The sequence below is a fragment of the Nannobrachium achirus genome, assembly GCF_963921795.1.
Source record: "Nannobrachium achirus genome assembly, chromosome: 24".
Taxonomy (NCBI): domain Eukaryota; kingdom Metazoa; phylum Chordata; class Actinopteri; order Myctophiformes; family Myctophidae; genus Nannobrachium; species Nannobrachium achirus.
In genome coordinates, this window is record NC_137831.1 from 18,035,926 (window position 1) to 18,058,854 (window position 22,929).

The 22,929-nt window shown below is 42.2% G+C and overlaps 1 protein-coding gene across 3 annotated transcripts in view; it reads right to left on the reverse strand.

Moving 5' to 3' along the window:
• LOC308280068 (inositol polyphosphate-4-phosphatase type I A-like) overlaps nucleotides 1-22,929 on the reverse strand; it is a 101,898-nt gene that overhangs the window by 40,556 nt on the left and 38,413 nt on the right. For all 3 annotated transcript variants that reach the window (XM_080720329.1, XM_080720328.1, XM_080720327.1), the window contains exons 3-13: nucleotides 13,758-14,007; nucleotides 13,116-13,160; nucleotides 12,427-12,545; nucleotides 11,547-11,663; nucleotides 9,339-9,418; nucleotides 8,507-8,618; nucleotides 7,624-7,714; nucleotides 3,721-3,868; nucleotides 3,319-3,449; nucleotides 2,643-2,747; nucleotides 2,114-2,222 (exon numbers count right to left, since the gene is read on the reverse strand). In XM_080720329.1, the coding sequence (XP_080576455.1) occupies nucleotides 2,114-2,222; nucleotides 2,643-2,747; nucleotides 3,319-3,449; nucleotides 3,721-3,868; nucleotides 7,624-7,714; nucleotides 8,507-8,618; nucleotides 9,339-9,418; nucleotides 11,547-11,663; nucleotides 12,427-12,545; nucleotides 13,116-13,160; nucleotides 13,758-13,863 (1,163 nt within the window). In that variant the 5' untranslated portion in view covers nucleotides 13,864-14,007. The remainder of the gene's footprint in view (nucleotides 1-2,113; nucleotides 2,223-2,642; nucleotides 2,748-3,318; nucleotides 3,450-3,720; nucleotides 3,869-7,623; nucleotides 7,715-8,506; nucleotides 8,619-9,338; nucleotides 9,419-11,546; nucleotides 11,664-12,426; nucleotides 12,546-13,115; nucleotides 13,161-13,757; nucleotides 14,008-22,929) is intronic.

Sequence of the window (22,929 nt, forward strand, 5' to 3'; positions counted from 1 at the left end):
ACAACAGTGGAGGTCAAACCAAACAAATAAAACCACAAACAAAGCAAAAAGTGCAAGCAGAGCAGTGCAATAATAACTCACCATCCCTCCTCATATATGCTGATCAGAAAAGTAAAACAACAACAACAACAACAACAAAAAGTAAGAAAAAAGCCACACAATGGAAAATCTTCAGTCAAATACATAATCAATGAAAGATTTCCAAAGGAACCAAGGAGTTGTTGTTCATGCCAGGCAACGTCGTGCATGACTGAGAGGGTAAAAAGAAATACAATAGCAGCACACTTTAATGTGAAATCATGAAATTAGCAGCGTTGATTTCGTCGACTAAAACTATGACGAAAAATGTTTGTCGACTGTGTTCTTTTCACTGACGAAAACTGAATAAAAACTAAATTAAAAGTAAGCTGTGATGACTAAAACTAAGACTAAATATATTGACAATTTCGTCAACAAAGACTAAAACGTTAGGGAGGGACTAGTGGAGAAGAGAGTAATTTTATGTTTGTTGGTCTCAGGTGTTGCGTGCTGAAAATAGCCGATCTACAAGCTCACAACGCGTCGCAGCGCGACGCGTTGTGAGCTTGTAGATCTGCTATTTTCAGCACACAACCAAGTGTAAAATCAGTCATTACGATGCCATCAAGGCCTGTCAAAATACATTTCAGTTGACTAAATCAACTGTAGATTTAGTCGCCTAAAATCTTATGATATTTAGTCGACTAAAATTAGACTAAAACTAAAACTTTTCAGGTGACTAAATTATGACTAAAACTAAATGACATTTTATTTAAAAGACTATGACTAAAACTAAATCAAAATTTGCTGTCAAAAACCACACTTTCTTGTGACTAACTTAAGACTAAAACTAAATTACATTTTATTTAAAAGACTATGACTAAAACTAAATCAAAATTTGCTGTCAAAAACCATCACTTTCTTGACAACTCAAAACAAGGAAAATTAAATACTTCGCTTTACTGGATTCAAAATCAAAGTTAAACATTGAATGAGGCAATGCACGTGAAAGGATCGAAAAAGGAAGAATATGGAAATAAAATAACAATTAAATTAAACATTGCCAAAGGTTGTTTCATGATCGTTGTGCATGCATCAGGTTTTCTTCTCTGTTCAACAGCATCTGTGCAGAACTACATCAATTACACAGTGTGCATGTTACGGTACATGTGAATTCATGTCCTACTTGATCATACTACAACGTCATACAAAAGTAGCAGATCTACAAGCTCGAAACAGTTTTAGACATAATGAGATTTCTATCTGACAGAGACGATATACATTTTCCAGTTTCTGTTTAGATTTCCCATGCATGCGTTAGGTTGACCTCACACTCCAGCTGCTTTAATTGGTCATCTTCAACCAATAGCTCTGCTAGTCCTTGTTGTTGGCAGATTTAGTTAATCTTTACTTGGCCTTCTGAGATATCGTAGTTGAATGTGACATGGAGCATTGTACACAAGGAAGAATTGGCAAGAGCTAAATTGGTTGCAAATTAAGTAAGTTACAATAATGGGAAATGTTTCCAGTGGGACGGGAAATCTATAGTGCCTAAGTGCCTAATTCATTAATACCCAAGACTGTACTTAACCAATGCTTATCAATTAAACAAACGGATGTACAATCTTTAGATCTACACATTCACTGATGTGAAAAATACGAAGTCGATTATATCAAATATAACTTGTTCAATTGAAGAAAAAAAAACTTTGGAAATGATAGCAAAACATGTCTATAAGAACAGACAGAAGTGCTACTGTGTTTAGGGCAAGGGAGAACCTACTGTATGTCTTTACCATAATGTCTCGGTTGGATGTACTGTAAAAGTACAACACTGTTAATTTTCAGGATTCAAATTCAAAGCATCAAAAGTGGCAGATCTACAAGCTCAAAGCGTGTCGCCTCCCACCGCGTATCGAGCTTGCAGGTCTGCTACCTTGGATGCTTTTGTGCAACGCTGTAGTATGTTCAAGTAGGGCGTTAATTTACAAAAAGCCAAAATATGGAGATAATAGTTTTCTGCCCGACAGCTACGATTATGATTCCTTTATTAAATATCTTACTTTGAAGCCCCATGCTTCTGCTGTCCACTTACTGTTTCTTGGCGTCTTCAAACTTGTGGATGAGTTTCCTCAGGCCGCTGTTCTTAAATCCCTGGCAGTGAGCCGCAGGAGCCCCGATGGTTATCACGTCATACGTGTGGTCTGTGGAGAGAGCAGGGACGTGCAGAGAATGTTCGAAAATAGCAGACCTTCAAGCTCACAACGCGTCGCGCTGCGACACGTTGTGAGCTTGGAGGTCGGCTATTTTCGGAGCATGATACCACATTGAACTAAGCATTATCAAGTCAATACTGGAGATGTGGCTTAACGGCATGGATTTCTACACAGAGAGGGCAATTATTTCAACATGAGATGCTGCATTCATGTTCAGGAGAGTTTGGACAAGGGAATTCTCTTGAATGCTGCCTTCAGGTATGGCATGGAAAGAGGGCATTTGCAATTCTTTCACGATAGTAAAAACTGCATTCATGGTCTGGAGAGGGCACTTTTTACAAACAGATAAAAGGGCAGGGGCACGCGCGTGTGTGCGCGACTGTGCGTGCGTGTGAAATCCTGTCTCACCAAAGCCCAGCTGGTCCTGAACTCTCATTCTCTGGACATGCAGGTTTGTCGGCATGAATTCCAACTTCCTGTCTGCCTTCAGGTTACTGGCCTTAAACGATGGGCCTGAGAGAGAGAGAGAGAGAGAGAGAGAGAGAGAAAGACAGAGAGAGAGACACAGAGAGAAATATGAAAGGTTTATTTCACTGTATAGATCAAAAGCGTTGCTAGCAAGGAGTGTGTGATGTGACTGACTTTCATAGTTTAAATATAGCCTAGCCCTAGTTTGAAGATTTCTAGTGTCAATATTGTTTTTGGAATAGACGATTATTTTTTACCCATTTTCTGCCCCATCTTCTTTAGTCATAATGGCAACTCATTCTTCCCACGGCTTGCCACTGCTGTTGCATCCTATACTGGCTCACCTCCACCGGGAGGACATAGAGCCTCCTAACCCTCCAGAGGAGCCAGTTCCTTTCTAAGGACTAGAGGGGCGGATGCAATTTAGCGCTGGAATCCAACACCGGCTCCCTATTGGTCCACCGATCTGTGTGCCCGCCCCCGCTCCCCATAGCACATAGCTATGGGGAGTGTGTGTGTGTGTGTGTGTGTGTGTGTGTGTGTGTGTGTGTGTGTGTGTGTGTGTGTGTGTGTGTGTGTGTGTGTGTGTGTGTGTGTGTGTGTGTCTTGAACTGACCTCTGTAGCTGTTGAGGTCGGACAGTGTTTCCTGGTAGGCCAGTATAATGGCCTGGTACTGGGACACTATCTGTCTCCGGAGATTCTCCCAACACGGAGACAACTCTCCCAGCTCCTCCAACTCACACACTCTGGAGAGGGGGGGGGGAGAAAAAGAAAAAGAGGGAGAAGGAGAGAAAGAGAGGGAGGGAGAAAGAGAGAGAGAGGAGGGGGAGAGACAGAGAGAGAGATTTTTCATGCAGTACTTTGACAACTTGGTTTCGATCTAAAAGTTGTGCAGATGTGAAGCTCTCAAAGGAAAGGAAACAGCAGGGGAGAAAGATGGTCACTGCAACAAAACCGTAGAAGTGGTCATCAAATGGACTACCATAAGCAAGCGTGCGTGCGTGCGTGCGTGCGTACCTGGCGGCATCCTCCTCCAGCAGCAGTCTGACGTACTGTCTGGGGACGTTGAGTGACAGGATGCTCTCTGCCATCTGCTCCAGGACACGCAGGTGGTTCCCGTCCGTGGTGGGGAAGCGGTACATCCTGGACATGGTGCCTCCAAACACTGCATGCACAGAACGCGCGCGCGCGCGCGCACACACACACACACACACACACACACACACACACACACACACACACACACACACACACACACACACACACACACACACACACACACACACACACACACACACACACACACACACACACACACACACACACACACACACACACACACACACACTTAACATCTTTATTTGCGTTCACATTTAACCCATTTAGTCCTGAGAAATACCTACAAATGTCTTCTAAATCCTAACCGTTTTCTGAAAAACGTCTATGTTTCTATGATTTCACAAACTTTTTAATGTCAAGAACCCCTAGAAATATATGTATTTGACCGCGGACCCCATCTCAAAATATTTTGTTCGAGGGCATCCAGAAGCAAAGATTTACAAAAGTTTGCTTTAAATATAATTACACAGTATATATATTTAAAGATTTGCACAAAGTCAATAGCAGATCTACAATCTCGCAGTGCGTTGAAAATCGAACGTAACAAACGTAAGGGTTAATGTAAGGGTTAACAAGAAATGCTTGAACACAAACAATGGTAGATGCACAAACTTGGGGAAACCCTACAACTTTATTTCAGGATACAGATCATGGATTCAGGAAGCATCGCCTCCTCAGACACTGAACAGAATTTTGCCAACGCTTTATAGCTCTTGGTTTGGGCATCCCTGCAATTTGCACATTCTGCAGGCCTTTCAACTGATTTATGGACATTATAGAGGCTTCCAATTGTTCCAAATATGGACACAAGCAGTTTACATTTGTAACCAAGCTGTATAATAGCATCCTTAAAGACGTTGGTACTTAAGCACCGTAGTAAGGAATGCCTCTTCCAGACTGTGGTCAAATGTACACGCCACTTCTAAAATGATCACTTCTCTACTGTCCTCATCAACAACAACAACATCTGGAGTATTAGCTGTGACATCTGGAAAGGAATGATTTTCAATTATTGTGCGTGAACATGGCAGTTGAAACACGAGAGAGCTTATAGATTTTGGTAGATGACTAAACATATGAACTTATGTTCTTAACTAGAAGGTCAACAATTTTGTCATCTGTCGTGCCTAGAAATGTACATTCCCTTATATACATAGCAGCCTTTCAGGATATGTGACAGAGTTTCAGTAAGTGTCAGAACATAACAAATCTACAAGGTAACAGCGTGTCGCGCTGCAACGCATTGTAATCTTGCAGATCCACTATGTTGGTGATGTGCTTTTTCAGTGATCTGAAATCAGATTAATCTGCATTTCAGAATTGGGATAAACTGAATTTGATCAAAGGGTTGCACCGCGCGTGGTCGCGCATCATCTCGTCTTTCATTCACTTTGTATGTAATCGCGCTGCTCGAACTAGCCAGGTTTGAAGGCACCATGAGTGTACGTATATGTGTCATGTGTGTCTATCTCCCTGCAGAACCGCCTCTCTGCGGTTGCCCGGAGCGGGTTACTATGGCGATGCAGTCTTAAGCGCTGCATCCAGTCTTATTTGAAGACGGATCCGTCGTACTCGTGGCCTCCCGTGGCAGAGAGCCAGAAACCACTGAGCGAGAACAGGTCAACTACCGGTGCAGAGGAAGCTCAAGAAATAAATCATCACTTTCGGGCAGGAAGTGATCTCACCACGCCTATCCGCCGTTAGAAAATACCAGGTAACCACATGCCTCTTGTGGCTTTATTGCTTCAATAAAACAATGCCAGGCTGAAGCTCAGCAGGGATGCCTAAGGGAAGGCATGGTTGGACGCAGTGTTTACATTATGTACCAAGGAATGTTGGCACACATCACATCACCAGGGTCAACTGCCAGGGGCGTCACAAGGGGGGGGGAAAGTGGGACTGAGTTACTAGGGCCCAAGGTGGAGGGGCCTTCATTATTTTATATACTTTAGCTATTGAAAATAGCAGATCTACAAGCTCGTATATCTGAGCTTGAAGATCTGCTATTTTTGAAAAAGTCCTGAAAATGTGTCAAATCTTTGAATAGATGTATTTTTCAAGCAAACATTTGTAACTCACATTTTGCTTCTGGGGGGTCCCTGGAACTAAATATTTTGAGATGGCCAAATACATATCATTTTGGGAGTCCTTCATATGAAAATGTTTGAGCACCACTGACATAGGGTTTTCAAAAAAACCTAGAAGGATTTGAAACATTCAAAGACTTGCACAAATGTTTACGATTTTTCAAAAATAGCAGATCTACAAGCTCGCAGCGCGGCACTCGGTGCCGCGCTGTGGGCTTGTATATCTGCTATTTTTCAATAGTTAAAGCACAACATAACTGAAATGAATCCTTGTACCCGGGGCCCAGAATTTGGTGGGACACCCCTGTCAACCTCTGCTATGTCAGGCAGAAACCTAACATCTCCAGGTTTATTTTATTTATGTCCACATGAGAGGATACAAGTACAGACTGAGACACAAATGTTACAAGGTGCCGTAAAAAGGTACAGTCAGTGAGTGGCGGACAAGAACACAAACCACCCTCAGGGTATGAGGAAAAACCTCTTGACCATTTGTAGGCTACCAATAATAGATGAGACCCGTTTTAGATGCTTTTTCGTTCATCCCAAGTTGTTGGAAGCCTCTTTCGGCCAACAATTTGACAGAGCATAAGCCAGTGGTCCCACTGGTACCCAGCTAAATGTGTTACTTTGGCTATTAGATTTTTGAAAAATCTTGAAAGTATTTGAATAATCTTTTATTTAAAAAGAATGTAAATATTCTCTTCAGGGGCCTGGCCCAAAACATTATCAGAAGGGGGTCCGCAGTCAAATTACATATTATTTTGGGGGACCTTGATATGAAAAGGTTTGAAAACAACTGACCAAAGATGCCAAAAACATGCACGCACAAGGGCACGCGCGCACGCGCACACACACACACACACACACAGCAGATCTCTGTGTGGACATCATCTCAGGTGTTATCTTTATAGCAGTGATTCACCAGGTCTGTCTCAGAACCCTGAGAACTCAGAGACAAGCCTGTCACCAACAACTTCCTCTTAGTTTATAACTTTTATTACAGTCTGTTCTGTCAACACAGCAAGAGAGAGAGAGAGGGGGGACAGAGGGAGAGAGATAAAGAGAGGGAGGGAGAGAGGGAAGTGGAGAGATGCGGTATACACAATGGACTCTCAAGGACACGTATTGCTACATTTTTTACAGTTTTTTAAATCTGATGGTCAGTCAATTAGTTTCTCTTATTTATATAGTTAAATTAGTTCTAAGGTTGATTCTTGAGTGGGTTTTAGATCTGTTTAAGTTCAAGGTGAACTGCTTTTTAGTACATACATTTCTCTGTGGATGTGTGAATGACAATTTTGTTTTCATGTGAAACGCAAAAATGTCTACTCACAATTTACAATTACTATTTAATCATTTAGCAGACGCTCTCAATCCAGAGCAATTTCAAAACATCAAATGCTAAGAAAATAATAGGCTAATCTAGGTATACCAAGCACCTATTCAGTAAAGATTTAATAAAAAATAAAACACAAAATAAAACAAACCTAGACCTAGATATGGATGGATGGATGGATGGATGGATGGACGGATGGACAGACCAACGGACGGATGAAAATGTGTTAAGTGCCATGAGTTCAAGTAAATTTGCTGATCATGATGAAAGTCAAAATGTTAAAATGTCAACTATTGTGAGCAGCAAAGAAAATGTCTTCTGATCAGTGGGCAAACACATAGACACACATTCATACACACACACACACAGTGATACCTGATCGTAGCAGCACGTCTTTGGACAGCGAGGCGTACTTGGTTCTGACTCCCATGGACTCCGTCAGGCTCTCATCTACGGGCAGCACCGTCTGAAAGCAACACAGACACCGCTGATCATTTTTCTATACAATCAGTGACAGCTGCTGTCTTTAATATTACAGCGACTGGGATGCACCACAGCAAGCACAGCCAATCCTCACACTTCAAGGTGTCGTCTCAGATAACCAGCCAACACAACATCACTGAAAGACTTTTGCTTTCTCCTCACATTTAGACATAACTTCTCCCCTTATGTGTACTGTGGTCCCTGTCACTGTCACTGGCACTGCCAACCCCCACACTCTCACTCCCAAGACGGCAAACGGGTGACGGGCTTGGGACGGATTCGACCAAACGCAGGCATGTGCACTCATAGACATCAAAGGGGGCTTGAGCTGTCTGTAAAAAGTGCCCTCTCCAGACCATGAATGCAGTTTTTACTATGGTGAGAGAAATGCAAATTCCCCGTTTCCATGCCATACCTGAGGGCAGCATTCAAGAGAATTGCCTTGTCCAAACTCTCCTGAACTTGAATGCGGCATCTTATGTTGAAAGAATTACCCTCTCTGTGTAGAAATCAATGCCGTTACGCCACATCTCCAGTATTCACTTGATTATGCTTAGTTCGGTGTGATATCAAGTACCGAAAATAGCTGACCTCCAAGCTCACAACGGTCTGCTATCTTCGATATTTTCACCAAAAGGCCCTTTTCGAAATTTCAACCCCTGCGTCTCTAACATTCTCTGCACGTCCCTGACCAAACGTCAACATGTTGACAAGGGGGGGACGTGAGGTACGAACAACATACATAAAAGGACATGGTGTCCTGGTTGGCTCTTACCCGTCCGTTGATGGTGTCGGGGAGACGGGCTACAGGTCCTCTCTGGTCTCTCTTCTCCTCCATCTGCCAGGCCACCACGCTGATGTTCCCCACACGCTCATTCTCTGCCGACCTGACCATCCATCCAACGCACCCACAACCAACCCATGGGAGAGAGAAGATGACCATCCATCCAACCCACCAACAACCAACTAGGGATGGGACGATACGCGATATTATCGTTTATCGTGATAAAAAAACACTCACGATAATCGTATTGTGGAGATTTAATATATCGTGATATCGTCCTCCGTCATGCACTGGGATCAATTCACCTTTTATTTGCAGAGCTGCATATCCGGTACCATTTAAACCCTCTACAATTGGTAAAAGGTACTTATAATATAAGCGATTTACTTTATTGTGATATCGTAGTCTGTCATGCACTGGGATCAATTCACCTTTTATTTGCAGAGCTGCATATCATATATAAAACTTACTTATAATATACGTACTTGATACAGTCTTTTTTCACTCTCTATCAAATGTCTTTGCCAAAAAATAGCTGTGTGACACATGTTTTGTTTCATGATCAATGAAGATATCAAACAAAGCTTGGTGAAACTGATGAATTACAGCATAGTTCACAGAGAGGAACAAACACTAACAGTCTAACCTTTGTAGAAATTAAACAATCTGGAGATATAGATTTGTAAGTCAATCTAATTCCAGTCTATTGATTGTCCTCATACTAAGGACTCAACTCCTGTGCGCGTGTGTGTGTGTGTGTGTGTGTGTGTGTGTGTGTGTGTGTGTGTGTGTGTGTGTGTGTGTGTGTGTGTGTGTGTGTTACCTCAGTTCTAGCTGTAGCCGGTGGGTCTTGTCCTGCAACAGTTCCTTAACAGGAAATAGGGCGGAGCCCAACATGTACATCTACAGAGAGAGAGAGAGTGAGAGAGAGAGAGAGAGAGAGAGAGAGAGAGAGAGAGAGAGAGAGAGAGAGAGACTGTGCTATTTAAGCAGGCTGAATTCCTACTGTACATACGTAGAAGTCAAGTGGATAAAAACACATGGATTAAAGCAGGGGTCTTCAACGTTTTCAGGCCAAGGACCCCTTAGCTGAGAGAGAGAGACGAAGCAGGGACCACCTCTACAGTACATATTGTATAAATGTATGATGCAGATTTTCATCACTTTCATAGATAGATTCATAGACTTGTTTAACTTGTTTCATCAGTCACTATGTTGGATTTGTGTTTTTAGTTAACTTGACCTTTCACACTGTACTGTCTGCTCTTTTTTACCTATTTTTTACACCAAACCTAGTATTTGCCGAAAATAGCCGATCTACAAGCTCTCAAAGCCTCGCGGCGCGAGGCGTTGAGAGCTTGTAGATCTGCTATTTTTGGTTAAAGTTCTCCTCAGAATAGGGATGCGAGGGTTCAAGTTGTTAATTTAAAAGAATGATCCTGTCACAAAGATTTGGTGGCCCCCCTGTAGTAACTCTGAGGACCCCCTAGGGGTCCCGGACCCCCAGTTGAAGACCCCTAGATTAAAGGAAAAATTAAACCACGACGATCTTTGTTAGGCCACGTACTAATCTGCGATTTGTCCAACTGTGTGAAAGGAACCTCCCACATTAGCGCACTGTTTCCTCAACTATCTTGTTTTGGTATGAATGCATGTTTTGCTATTACCATTCTAAACCATGTTTTTACTGTTCTGCATACAGCCAGCCAGTCGAAGAAATTGCGGATTAACCTTTGATTTGATGATATATCCCAGCCCATTAGGGGTAGGAAGACTTTGAATAATACCTATTCTATTGCTAATATGGCGTCTTCAAATACTTTACATTAAAATAACTGAAAATAGCCGATCTATTGTGAGCTTGTAGATCGGCTAGTTCAGTAAAGCGACATGCTTCCATAGAAGTCTTGTGGAATCCAGATGACTGAAATCAGTCGTGGCTGAGAACTTTAATCCATGCAACCAACCACCAGTTGGTTTGAGTCCACCCCTGCATCATGTGCCTAAACAAGGCCTTAAATCTGCCTACAAAGTCATGCAGTGTGTGTGACATCTGATCATCTGATGAAATGATCAATCCCTGTGTGAAGTTCAGTATAATCTCCCCGGTCCAGTGTGGGGAGAGATTGTACGGCACAAATGGTCATTATTGCAGTGCACTGACCTCTGTATTAACCTACTGTATGGATTCTAACAATGCCTTCTAAAGTTAGTTCTCAAACCTTTGTGTGCCCCCAAAGGACCCCCAAATTGAAATCTATTTGGCCACAGAGTAGACCCCACATGATCTGAAAATGTTTTGTGACAGACCGACACCCAGAAGAGAAGATTTGTTTTAAAAAGAAAATCGACATAGATACGTATATCAAACATATTAAAAATATGCCTGATGGTTCAGCCAGTTAGTGCACAGACCACATGCTCCTAGTGAGTTTGAATCCGACTCCCTTTGTCGTGCGATAAGTTGTAGGAGCTGAGGGTAGGTGTGGCGCTCCACCTCAACAATCCATCTCCCAGGGGTCCAGCACGTTGTAACGGGGATAGACTCCCGCGCTCTGCCTGATACCGAAAATAAGCCACTCCAACCTACTTACGTACTTACTTAATTATGGGGTAAGGTGAAATACAACCACCCAAAATGTGCACGTTGTCTCGCTTGTTCTACATCACGTCCAGAGGACAGGGGAGTGATGGGCGATCAGCCAATAATGCCTCTATCGGCATTGCCGATCTACAAGCTAGATCAGCTATTTTCACAGTGTTTATCTGTGGGACTGAATGTAACCTCAGCTTCAACTCAGCCTGCAATCTCCTAATGTTTATACTTTTAATATACAATGTCAATGTTTTGTAAGAAGAATCATTAAATATTTAAATGCTGCTACAGTAACACAATAAATAGAAGAATTTATGGATTCAACGCTGTGATTGGGAATATCGATATCGGCAGATACTGATTCCAGTTGATCGGTGATCGGTATCGGCCCCCAAAAATTGCAATGGGAGCATCTCTAGGGGTATGACTGCATACCGTGCCCTGGGAGCGGTCCTTGACATCGTACACGGCCAGCTTGACCTGCGTCTGTTGGTTGATGTTGGAATCCTGGAAGAAGGCGATGCTGCTCAGGTAGATGGGGTTACTGGTTCCCTGTGAACAGTGAGTATGGTTAGAGCTACTGTAGATCTCAACAAGTATAGAAATGGGGGACTGCACATAAGTCTGACATCTCATTACTCCGATGGCATTCTCTCGAGACTGAGTCATGATAGCTTACGCTTCTGAATACTGAATGAAGCAATTAATTTAGGCCTAGAATTATTGAATGCTTTAACCAGTGAAAAATAGCAATTATACAAGCTCACAGCACGGCACCGAGCTTGTAGATCTGCTATTTTTGAAAATGTTGTGAACATTTGTGCGAATATATGTATTTTCAAAGCGAATGTTTGTAACTCAAATTTTGCTTCTGTGTGGTCCCTGGAATTAAATATTTTGAGAAGGGGTTCCGTGGCCAAATACATGTCATTTTGGGGGTCCTTCACATGAAAAGGTTTGAGAACCACTGACATAGTAGTCTTTCAAGTTCAGACTAACTGAGCTCCAGTTAAGTGAAAGGGACCTTTTCTTTGACGATGGCTAGCCAGATTGCTGACATAGAAACATGAAGGATTCAAAAGACACTTATAGAATCGGGTCAAAATTCAAATTTTCACGATTTAAAAAAATAGCAGATATACAAGCTTGTAGAGCTTGTAGATCTGCTATTTTTCAATAGTTAAAGCATAAAATAATGATACACAATAATGTGTACCCGTTCTAAATGGGTTGTGTTCAGGGTGTTCAAGCCTGATTAGATGATAAAATGACCAAAGGTTTTTTTTAAAGTGAAATATCCCTTTATGTGTGTTACCTCTATGACCTCAGTCTGAGCGTGTTTGGTCCAGAAGACCTGAGGAGGGGTGGTGCAGCTCGCTGCTACGAAGCTGTTGGGCTTACGGTCCAACGCCGGGGTCACCAGCTCTGTACAAGCTGCACACACACGCACAAACACACACACACACACACACACACACACACACACAGAGAGTTACGAACACATTTTTCTAAATTACTGGAAAATGTTCAAATAATTGTAGTGGAGTAAAAAAAGAATGCCTCCGATATGTAGTAGATTGGTAACAAAAACGGTTATACTCCAGTAAAGTAAAAGGACCTCAAAAGTAAGTAACTAAATGGTAAATGGTGCTTTTATATAGCGCTTTTATCCAAGGCACTTTACATAGATTGTGCATTACATTCACGCACACATTCATACACCGGTGGCGGAGGAAACCATGCAAGGCACCAACCTACTCACCGGGAGCAATTAGGGGTTCAGAGTCTTGCTCAAGGACTCTTTGACATAACTCAGGGGGAGCCCGGATTCGAACTGGGAACAATTTGGGAACCCTTCGCGCTCTAATAACGGTTTCTCTACCCCTGAGCTATGCCGCCCCAACTAAGTACAGTACTTGAGTACATGTACTTAGTTGCTTTACACCAATGCCTATCTACGGCAGTATATACGGCAAAAGGATAACAAAAAAATACAACACTCACCCACACTGAACTCTAGTACCGGCTCATCAGGGTCTTGACTATTTCCTGTCAAGGACAGTTCACACGTCAAAACAATGTTAAAAACATACAGGATTAAGACTCAATTCAGCAAAAAATATCACACGTTTCCAGTGTCCCATGAGCCTTGTTAAGTTATTTGAATGGCTGTGTGGAGTACACCAGTGGTTCTCAACCTGTGGGTCAGGACCGCCAGGGTGGACCCCACCCTTTTGGGGGGTCCCCAGATGATTGACTTAATGTGAAACATTGCTATCTCACTCAACAGTAAACAAACCAACATAAAGTTTAAGTGTATCGATCGAGGGTATCTGCACATTTCTAAAGTGACGATTGAAGGACTTTTTAATGCCTCTAAAATGACAAATTAAACATTGGTCAAATTGACAAACATTAGAGGCAGAAATTGTAAAAATAGTAGATCTACATGCTCACAACGCCTCGCGTTGCGAGGCGTTGTGAGCATGTAGATCTGCTAATTTCAGAATAGAACCATGTTATACAAAATGTAATGCCTCAACTCTTAGTGCTCGTCAGGTAGGGGGGGGGTCCCCAGTTAAAATATGATTATTTTGGGGGTCGCGGCCCGAAAAGGTTGAAAACCACTGGAGTAAACGGTCTTACCAGCGAGGGCCAGTCCGATCATCTCGTTGGACAGTTCGAAGGTGCTGGCTCTGTAGACCGACCAGGGTCTGGGGAGACGGGCCCCTCGCTCCCTACCCCCCGCCATGCCTGGGCTGAGTGGGCTCCTGCCTCTCTCACGCGCACACACACGCACACACACACACACACACACGGTCACACACTCCCGTGTGACGTGCCCGTCTTTCTGCCCAGCTCCACGGCTGCTCTGGTTAGCGTCTCTCTCTCTTCTCTGAATGGAGACAGTGAGGAGGGAGAGAGAGAGAGAGAGAGGGGGGGGAGGGGGGGGAGACAAAGGTTTAGAAAATGATCCTTTTAGATTAGTCGAAGAAGAGACAGAGAGAGGACAGCTGCCGATCTTTTTTTTTGTTGATAATTATCATTTATTTCGGTTTAATGACCTAGTACGGAAAATTCCGGTCGGCTAATTGGAGTACAGAAGAAGTACGGTTTAATCCGGTTTTAATATTAAGTGGCTCCATGTGGCTGAGAAAGCGTTAAGGCAGGGGTCTTCAATGTTTTTAGGCCAAGGACCCCTTAGTCGAGAAAGAGATGAAGCAGGGACCCCCTCAACCTTTTCATGGATTCCATATAGTTTCATCGTTTGACAGCACAGTGTATTTTGGATTCATGTCAATTTGTTTTCAGATATTTAACCACTTGAACCATCAATACTTAATAAACTTGACTTTTCACTCTGTACTTGATCTTGGTCAGAGTGATTTACAGTAAGCAAGGAAAACACAGGGTAATAAAAGGAATGCATAGAAATAGTAATCTGGAACTTGACGCAGGAAAACACACATGGAGACGACATGTATCTGGTCAAGGTGCTGCTGGCAGCCAGCAAAAAAACTATAATGAGACTGTGGTATAGAAGTGACTCCCCAACTTGTGAGCAGTGGCTTTGCATTGTGAAGGAAATGTATGTAATGGAGAGATTTACACATAGACTCAGGATACAGGAAGAATTGTTTCTTGAAAATTTTGAGAAGTGGACTGATTACACAACCCGGAAGAATGACACCATGGAGATATATGATATGGACTTTAATTTGATGTTGAAAATGTAGTAAAATGTTGACGTAAATAATTGTGCATGTGACAAAATACAAATGAAGTTTAAAAAATATATCATCTGTATATTGAAACTATACATAGGATGCTAATCATAGCCCATAATGCTATACGGGCAATACATGATGAAACAGAAACCACCCTCGACCACAAGCATTTGAACAGTGCAGAATAAATGTCTGTCTGTTGAAGTAAAAACTAAAAGTGAAACTCGTGAAGAGCATGACAGTTGGGTCTTAGCATAGTTGAAAATATACACATGTAAATAACTGAATTGAAGAGAGAGAGAGATGGAGAGACAGAAGGAAAGAATGACACACCAGGACAACCACGCGACACAACCAACAGAGAGCGTGGCTTTAGAAGGAGAGAATGTTCATGTATCAATGTTGTTTCTATCACTCTCAGTGATAGAAACAACATGATGCATAAAGAGGGAGCGATAAAGTAGAAACAGCAGGATAGAGAGAATGATGGAAAGAAAAACAAGATGGAGAGGGAGAGAGAAAGAGAGAGAGAGAGAGAGAGAGAGAGAGAGAGAGAGAGAGAGAGAGAGAGAGAGGGGCACGTGTGTGGGAGCATGCAGCTGAACATCTCTCCGTCTCCTGTCTCCCACGGCGAACTGCCTCCTCACTTCTGCTGCTCACACTGTGCATGTGCGTGTGTGTGTGTGTGTGTGTGTGTGTGTGTGTGTGCGTGCGTGCGTGCGTGCGTGCGTGCGTGCGTGCGTGCGTGCGGGCGGGCGTGCGTGCGTGCGTGCGTGCGTGCGTGTCTCAATTGCACAGCATCATCTGCATGATTTGCTGTGTGAAACTGAACTAAGTCTGTATGAGTCTGTGCGTTTTTAATTGTGTGTGTGCGTGCGTGCGTGTAGGTTTTCTGTCTCTGGTTTGGATCACAGTGTGAGCTTTCCCTCTCATCCTCTCCTCTCTTCCTCCTAGTTGTTCTCTCCCCTCTCCCTCTCTTATCTAATTTTCCTCCAACTTCACCTCCTTTACAGTCTCCTATTCTGTGATTTCTCTTTCTGTTTTATCATCCAGGCTTTTCTCTTCGCAGATGAGTAAAGCCCTTTGCACACAGGCGCGTTTATCCGCACGGATAAAACGGACAATTGAATTTTTTTTAAAGAAAACAATGAATCTCTACGACCTCATGCACACCAGATCCGAATTAGCCGTGCGACGAGAATTAGCCGTGCGTTTTTTTCTTGATCGAACCCATTTCGATTTGTGCGTCTTGTCGCATGCGGTAAAAAACTCATCACTCCTTTTATGACTCCTTTTGGGATCCGCAGCGCCGATTCCGCACAGCATTGCACACAAAATCCAATGCGTTTTATTCATGCAGCAAACGGAAAAAAACGCAACTGTCCTGTGTGCAAAGGGCTTAAGCCTGGCTACGCAAGGCTACCCAAACCCTAACCGCAGTAAAACTATGCCTAAACCTAACCCTAACCAAATTAGGACTAATGAGATGTAGGACTTATGGGCAGTCCCCCCATTTTGTTAGAGGACAATTATTAGCCTATATACAGCAGGCCTTCAGACATGGGAACCAATCAGAAGACAGAGCTGTGTGCTCTAGATTAGCGTCAGACGGACGGACAGAGAGACGGATAGACAGACACACGGAGATCTCTGACATCCTTGTCTGCTCCATTTATTTGACTCACATTTAGGTCTTCACACAGAAACACAGCACACGTGTTGGATAAAAAAACAGTGCACTTCTATCATTTAAACGTGAACTATGTAAATGTGGTCAAAATGTCTTGCACCCATAACTGCAGTGCTATTGATGATGAGCGTTTAACCTCCTAGGGTATATGAGACAAGATGCTGTGTATTGTAATTTATACCCATTAAGACCTGGAACGCATTATTACGCATTATCACTTTAACCATTATTTTATGCTTTAACTATTAAACTAGACCAGGTCAACCTGGTTGTGCCAGACCCCCTGTCTGTCATCATCATTTATGACATCATGCCTTTTGTAGGCATGTCATCATCATGTCATCATCATATATACCCTTTATATAGAAAACCCGGACAGACCGACATTTGCTTATGTAGGCCTACCCATTTCATGGGTCTGGCAAAAATAGCAGATATACAAGCTCACGCTTTTGAAAAAATATATAATAAACTTTTCAAATAATTGTAGGGGAGTAAAAGTAATATATTTGCCTCTGAGTATGTAGTGGAATTTAAAGTATTGAAAATCGGAAATACTCGCTGTAAAGTACTAAAGTTTGCACTTGAGTACAACACTTGAGCACACCACTGGTCTGTGGACGGCTTGTATCGGCTCTGCTCCACATGAGGAGCATATGACCGATGCGGAGCCAACGTATCAGGGAGCGTCCAAAGTGGGCCACGGCACGCTCCGCCTGGAGACGTACCGCATGTGAGAGGAAGTAGGCCATCACCATCCTCTCTCACTACCTCAACCACACAACATCACTCTGTTGACTGTTCACTCCAAAGTGTCACGCTTTTGTTTTGTTTATAACGGAGAAGGAGCTTGGCCCCTTGAGGCCGAGCTGATCTTTCTTTATAAATCCTTAAAGGACCTACACCATGAATTTTCACTTTTTCTATTTTAAAACCTTTTTTTGGGGTCCCACTGGCACCTTCTATCCTCACAAAGTCCTATTTCTGACCGTTGTGTCTTTCTCTGGTTTTGGGCAGACAGAGATGAAAAGCTTTCCACGGGTTCTCAGAACAGTGCTGTTCTGAGAGTTGACGAGAGTGACGTCACTCTCGTTTCCCGTTTTTTTTTTCAGTCAAAAAAAAAAAATTTTAAAAAAAAAATTTTTTTCAAACTTTTTTTTTTTCAAAAAAATGCAATGCAGAGTCAAAAAAAAATGTGTTCTTTTTTTCAAAACTTTTCAAAAAAAAAAAAAAAAATTCAAAAAAAAATTTTCTCAAAATTTTTTTTTTCAAAAAACTTTTTTTTCAAAAACTTTTTTTCAAAAAACTTTTTTTTTTCAAAATTCTTTTTTTTTCAAAAAACTTTTTTTTTCAAAAACTTTTTTTTTCAAAAAACTTTTTTTTTAAAAAACTTTTTTTTTCAAAAAACGTTTTTTTTTCAAAAAACTTTTTCTTTTTCAAAAAACTTTTTCTTTTTCAAAAAACTTTTTTTTTTTCTGGAAAAACCCCACTAGATGCGCCCCTGAGCAAACAGAGGCCGTTTTGGTATTGCAGCTGGAGAGCCTCATTATAGTAGAGCTAGAACAAACAAAAAGAATGGTCAGAGTGTTTTTTGAGGGTTAAAACCTGTCTAAGACTCAATTTTGAGCATATATTTATACAAAAAATATAGTTTTAAAAGCATGGTGTAGGCCCTTTAACACATTTTGTGCCAGAAGAGGGCGAAAGAGGTCTGCTGAGGTGCCAGCCTAAGCCCCATAGGCGAGCGCGTAAGCCCTGCGCAGCCGTGACGTGCGCGATGATGACTTTCGTGCGTGTCATGAATATGACCCGGATGAAGTTAGCTTCCATTAAAGGCTATGGCTAGTTTTAGAAGCCAATTTTTTGGCTATTTAGCCATGAATAAGGGTCTTCCAGAAAAGCATAGATTCAGAGAAAAAGAGCTTTAAAGTTGGCCATCTGCATTGGATTCAATGGAATAAATCGGCGAAAAGTGACGGTAGTAACGTTAGTAAACGTAGGCGGCCCTCGGAACACCTATGGATTCAATAATCAGCTCACGGTAAGGCCCAACGATGTTATGTAACACCGGTCCCGAACTTGTTCGGGAAAGGCACAACGCATTGCGAAGCGGCGCTGAAATATCCCGAACTAGTTCGGGATAGGCACTAGATGTTAAGCCATAATATGCCATTAAGACATGGAATTATTTTATACTTTAGCTATTGAGAAATATCAGATCTACAAGCTCACAAACTTGTACAAGCTTGTACATCAGCTATTTTCACAATGCTTTTACGTAATATTTGACAATCTGGTCAATTTGGTATTAAAAAGGTCTTAAAGGTCATTCAATTGTCACTTTAGAAATGTGCAGATACCTGTATACATTTATACTGTATGTTGGTTTGTTTACTGTTGAGTAGGAAAACAATGTTGCACATTAAGCTAATCATCTGGTGACCCCACCAATTAATTTGGGGAATCACGTGAGGGTAGTTTGCTCTATTCCTTCTACACCAAACTCCTTTGGCGAAAATAGACAATCTACAAGCTCTGCGAGGCGTTGCGAGCTTGTAGATCTGCTACTTTTGGCAGAATAGGGATGCTAGGGTTCAAGATGTAAAAACGAACAAAAAAATAAAAGATCCAATCACAGAACGATTTGGTGCATATAAAACACCCTGTAATAACTCTGAGGAACCCCTAGGGATCCCGGACCCCCTGTTGGAAGACCCCTGGGGCAGCAGACTTTAACTGTTGCTGCTAATGAATCCATCAACAGCCATGATGTCCATGACGATCCACACTGAAGAGCTATTAGTATCAGTGTGACTGTGTTAGCTGTGTATGCATTATAGAAGAACACAGCAGGCTGCCCTGTTGTATGACTTGACATGATATGACAGCTAGCGCATTTGTTCACAAGATGAGTCAGATATGTGCATATGTGCGTGTGTGTGTGTGTGTGTGTGTGTGCGTGTGCGCATGTGTGTGTGTGTGTGTGCGTGTGTGTGTGTGTGTGTGTGTGTGTGTGTGTGTGTGTGTGTGTGCGTGCGTGTGTGTGTGGGCGCACAAACACACACTCAATTCGTCTTAATGAGACAGCTGGGTTGGGCAGACCAAATGTGCACACTTGTGCATATAAAACACTAGTTGCGTGCACATGTCTCACATGCACGCACGCACGCACACACACACACACACACACAAACTCAGGCTGAGCGAAGTGACTGTAGTGCTGATGAATGCAATAAAACACAACTACAGTATGTGTGCAAGTGCGTGCGTGCGTGCGTGCGTGTCTGTCTCCATTATCACATACTCTAACGTATCGCTATCATTTGAGATAATCACAATAATTCTGCATAATTGTCATACTTGTGTGACGGAGAGAGTCGCAGCCCCAGCCTTGAAGCCTCAAAAGTCTAGTATCTCTCCCGGACCAAAGAGATGTCTCTTTGGTCTAGTGGTTAAGATATTGGACTTTCACGTGGGAGACCTGGGTTCGAAGCCGGGTGGGGAGGTTCGGATCACCTCCGTTACATTGGTGCCGTGACCCGGATTCGGGCTTCCCCATAGGAGGAGGTCAAAGGGGGGTGAGTGTGACGGAGAGAGTCGCAGCCCCAGCCTTGAAGCCTCAAAAGTCTAGTATCTCTCCCGGACCAAAGAGATGTCTCTTTGGTCTAGTGGTTAAGATATTGGACTTTCACGTGGGAGACCTGGGTTCGAAGCCGGGTGGGGAGGTTCGGATCACCTCCGTTACACTTGTTTCCAAATTGAAGTTTTTCAAAACACAATTAAATCTAAAAAAAACTCGCAAAATTTTGTATGACAATATTGTAAAATCGTAAAAAAAACTGTTGCAATCCTGACAGTCCTAGTGTGTTTCAAGTTCAACAAATACATAAATAGCAGATTTACAAGCTCACAACACGACGTGAGCTTGTAGATCGGTTATTTTTGGTAAGGATGTTTGGTGGTCCGTCTCACTAAGTACAGAGGGGTTAAGTGGTTAAACTGAAGTGATATGGATACATTTAAAATATTCTTTAACCCTGCAAGGCCCAGCGTTGCTTTTTGGCAACATTTTTTAAATCATTTTTTTAAAAATGTTATAATTAGTTTTCCTGTTCTTTTTTCACATTAACATCACCATTAAATCCTATTGTTTAGTATTACAAAGTTGGCCATCTGCATTGGATTCAATGGAATAAATCGGCGAAAAGTGACGGTAGTAACGTTAGTAAACGTAGGCGGCCCTCGGAACACCTATGGATTCAATAATCAGCTCACGGTAAGGCCCAACGATGTTATGTAACACCGGTCCCGAACTTGTTCGGGAAAGGCACAACGCATTGCGAAGCGGCGCTGAAATATCCCGAACTAGTTCGGGATAGGCACTAGATGTTAAGCCATAATATGCCATTAAGACATGGAATTATTTTATACTTTAGCTATTGAGAAATATCAGATCTACAAGCTCACAAACTTGTACAAGCTTGTACATCAGCTATTTTCACAATGCTTTTACGTAATATTTGACAATCTGGTCAATTTGGTATTAAAAAGGTCTTAAAGGTCATTCAATTGTCACTTTAGAAATGTGCAGATACCTGTATACATTTATACTGTATGTTGGTTTGTTTACTGTTGAGTAGGAAAACAATGTTGCACATTAAGCTAATCATCTGGTGACCCCACCAATTAATTTGGGGAATCACGTGAGGGTAGTTTGCTCTATTCCTTCTACACCAAACTCCTTTGGCGAAAATAGACAATCTACAAGCTCTGCGAGGCGTTGCGAGCTTGTAGATCTGCTACTTTTGGCAGAATAGGGATGCTAGGGTTCAAGATGTAAAAACGAACAAAAAAATAAAAGATCCAATCACAGAACGATTTGGTGCATATAAAACACCCTGTAATAACTCTGAGGAACCCCTAGGGATCCCGGACCCCCTGTTGGAAGACCCCTGGGGCAGCAGACTTTAACTGTTGCTGCTAATGAATCCATCAACAGCCATGATGTCCATGACGATCCACACTGAAGAGCTATTAGTATCAGTGTGACTGTGTTAGCTGTGTATGCATTATAGAAGAACACAGCAGGCTGCCCTGTTGTATGACTTGACATGATATGACAGCTAGCGCATTTGTTCACAAGATGAGTCAGATATGTGCATATGTGCGTGTGTGTGTGTGTGTGTGTATGTGTGCGTGTGCGCATGTGTGTGTGTGTGTGCGTGTGTGTGTGTGTGTGTGTGTGTGTGTGTGTGTGTGTGTGTGTGTGTGTGCGTGCGTGTGTGTGTGGGCGCACAAACACACACTCAATTCGTCTTAATGAGACAGCTGGGTTGGGCAGACCAAATGTGCACACTTGTGCATATAAAACACTAGTTGCGTGCACATGTCTCACATGCACGCACGCACGCACACACACACACACACACAAACTCAGGCTGAGCGAAGTGACTGTAGTGCTGATGAATGCAATAAAACACAACTACAGTATGTGTGCAAGTGCGTGCGTGCGTGCGTGCGTGTCTGTCTCCATTATCACATACTCTAACGTATCGCTATCATTTGAGATAATCACAATAATTCTGCATAATTGTCATACTTGTTTCCAAATTGAAGTTTTTCAAAACACAATTAAATCTAAAAAAAACTCGCAAAATTTTGTATGACAATATTGTAAAATCGTAAAAAAAACTGTTGCAATCCTGACAGTCCTAGTGTGTTTCAAGTTCAACAAATACATAAATAGCAGATTTACAAGCTCACAACACGACGTGAGCTTGTAGATCGGTTATTTTTGGTAAGGATGTTTGGTGGTCCGTCTCACTAAGTACAGAGGGGTTAAGTGGTTAAACTGAAGTGATATGGATACATTTAAAATATTCTTTAACCCTGCAAGGCCCAGCGTTGCTTTTTGGCAACATTTTTTAAATCATTTTTTTAAAAATGTTATAATTAGTTTTCCTGTTCTTTTTTCACATTAACATCACCATTAAATCCTATTGTTTAGTATTACAAAGTTGGCCATCTGCATTGGATTCAATGGAATAAATCGGCGAAAAGTGACGGTAGTAACGTTAGTAAACGTAGGCGGCCCTCGGAACACCTATGGATTCAATAATCAGCTCACGGTAAGGCCCAACGATGTTATGTAACACCGGTCCCGAACTTGTTCGGGAAAGGCACAACGCATTGCGAAGCGGCGCTGAAATATCCCGAACTAGTTCGGGATAGGCACTAGATGTTAAGCCATAATATGCCATTAAGACATGGAATTATTTTATACTTTAGCTATTGAGAAATATCAGATCTACAAGCTCACAAACTTGTACAAGCTTGTACATCAGCTATTTTCACAATGCTTTTACGTAATATTTGACAATCTGGTCAATTTGGTATTAAA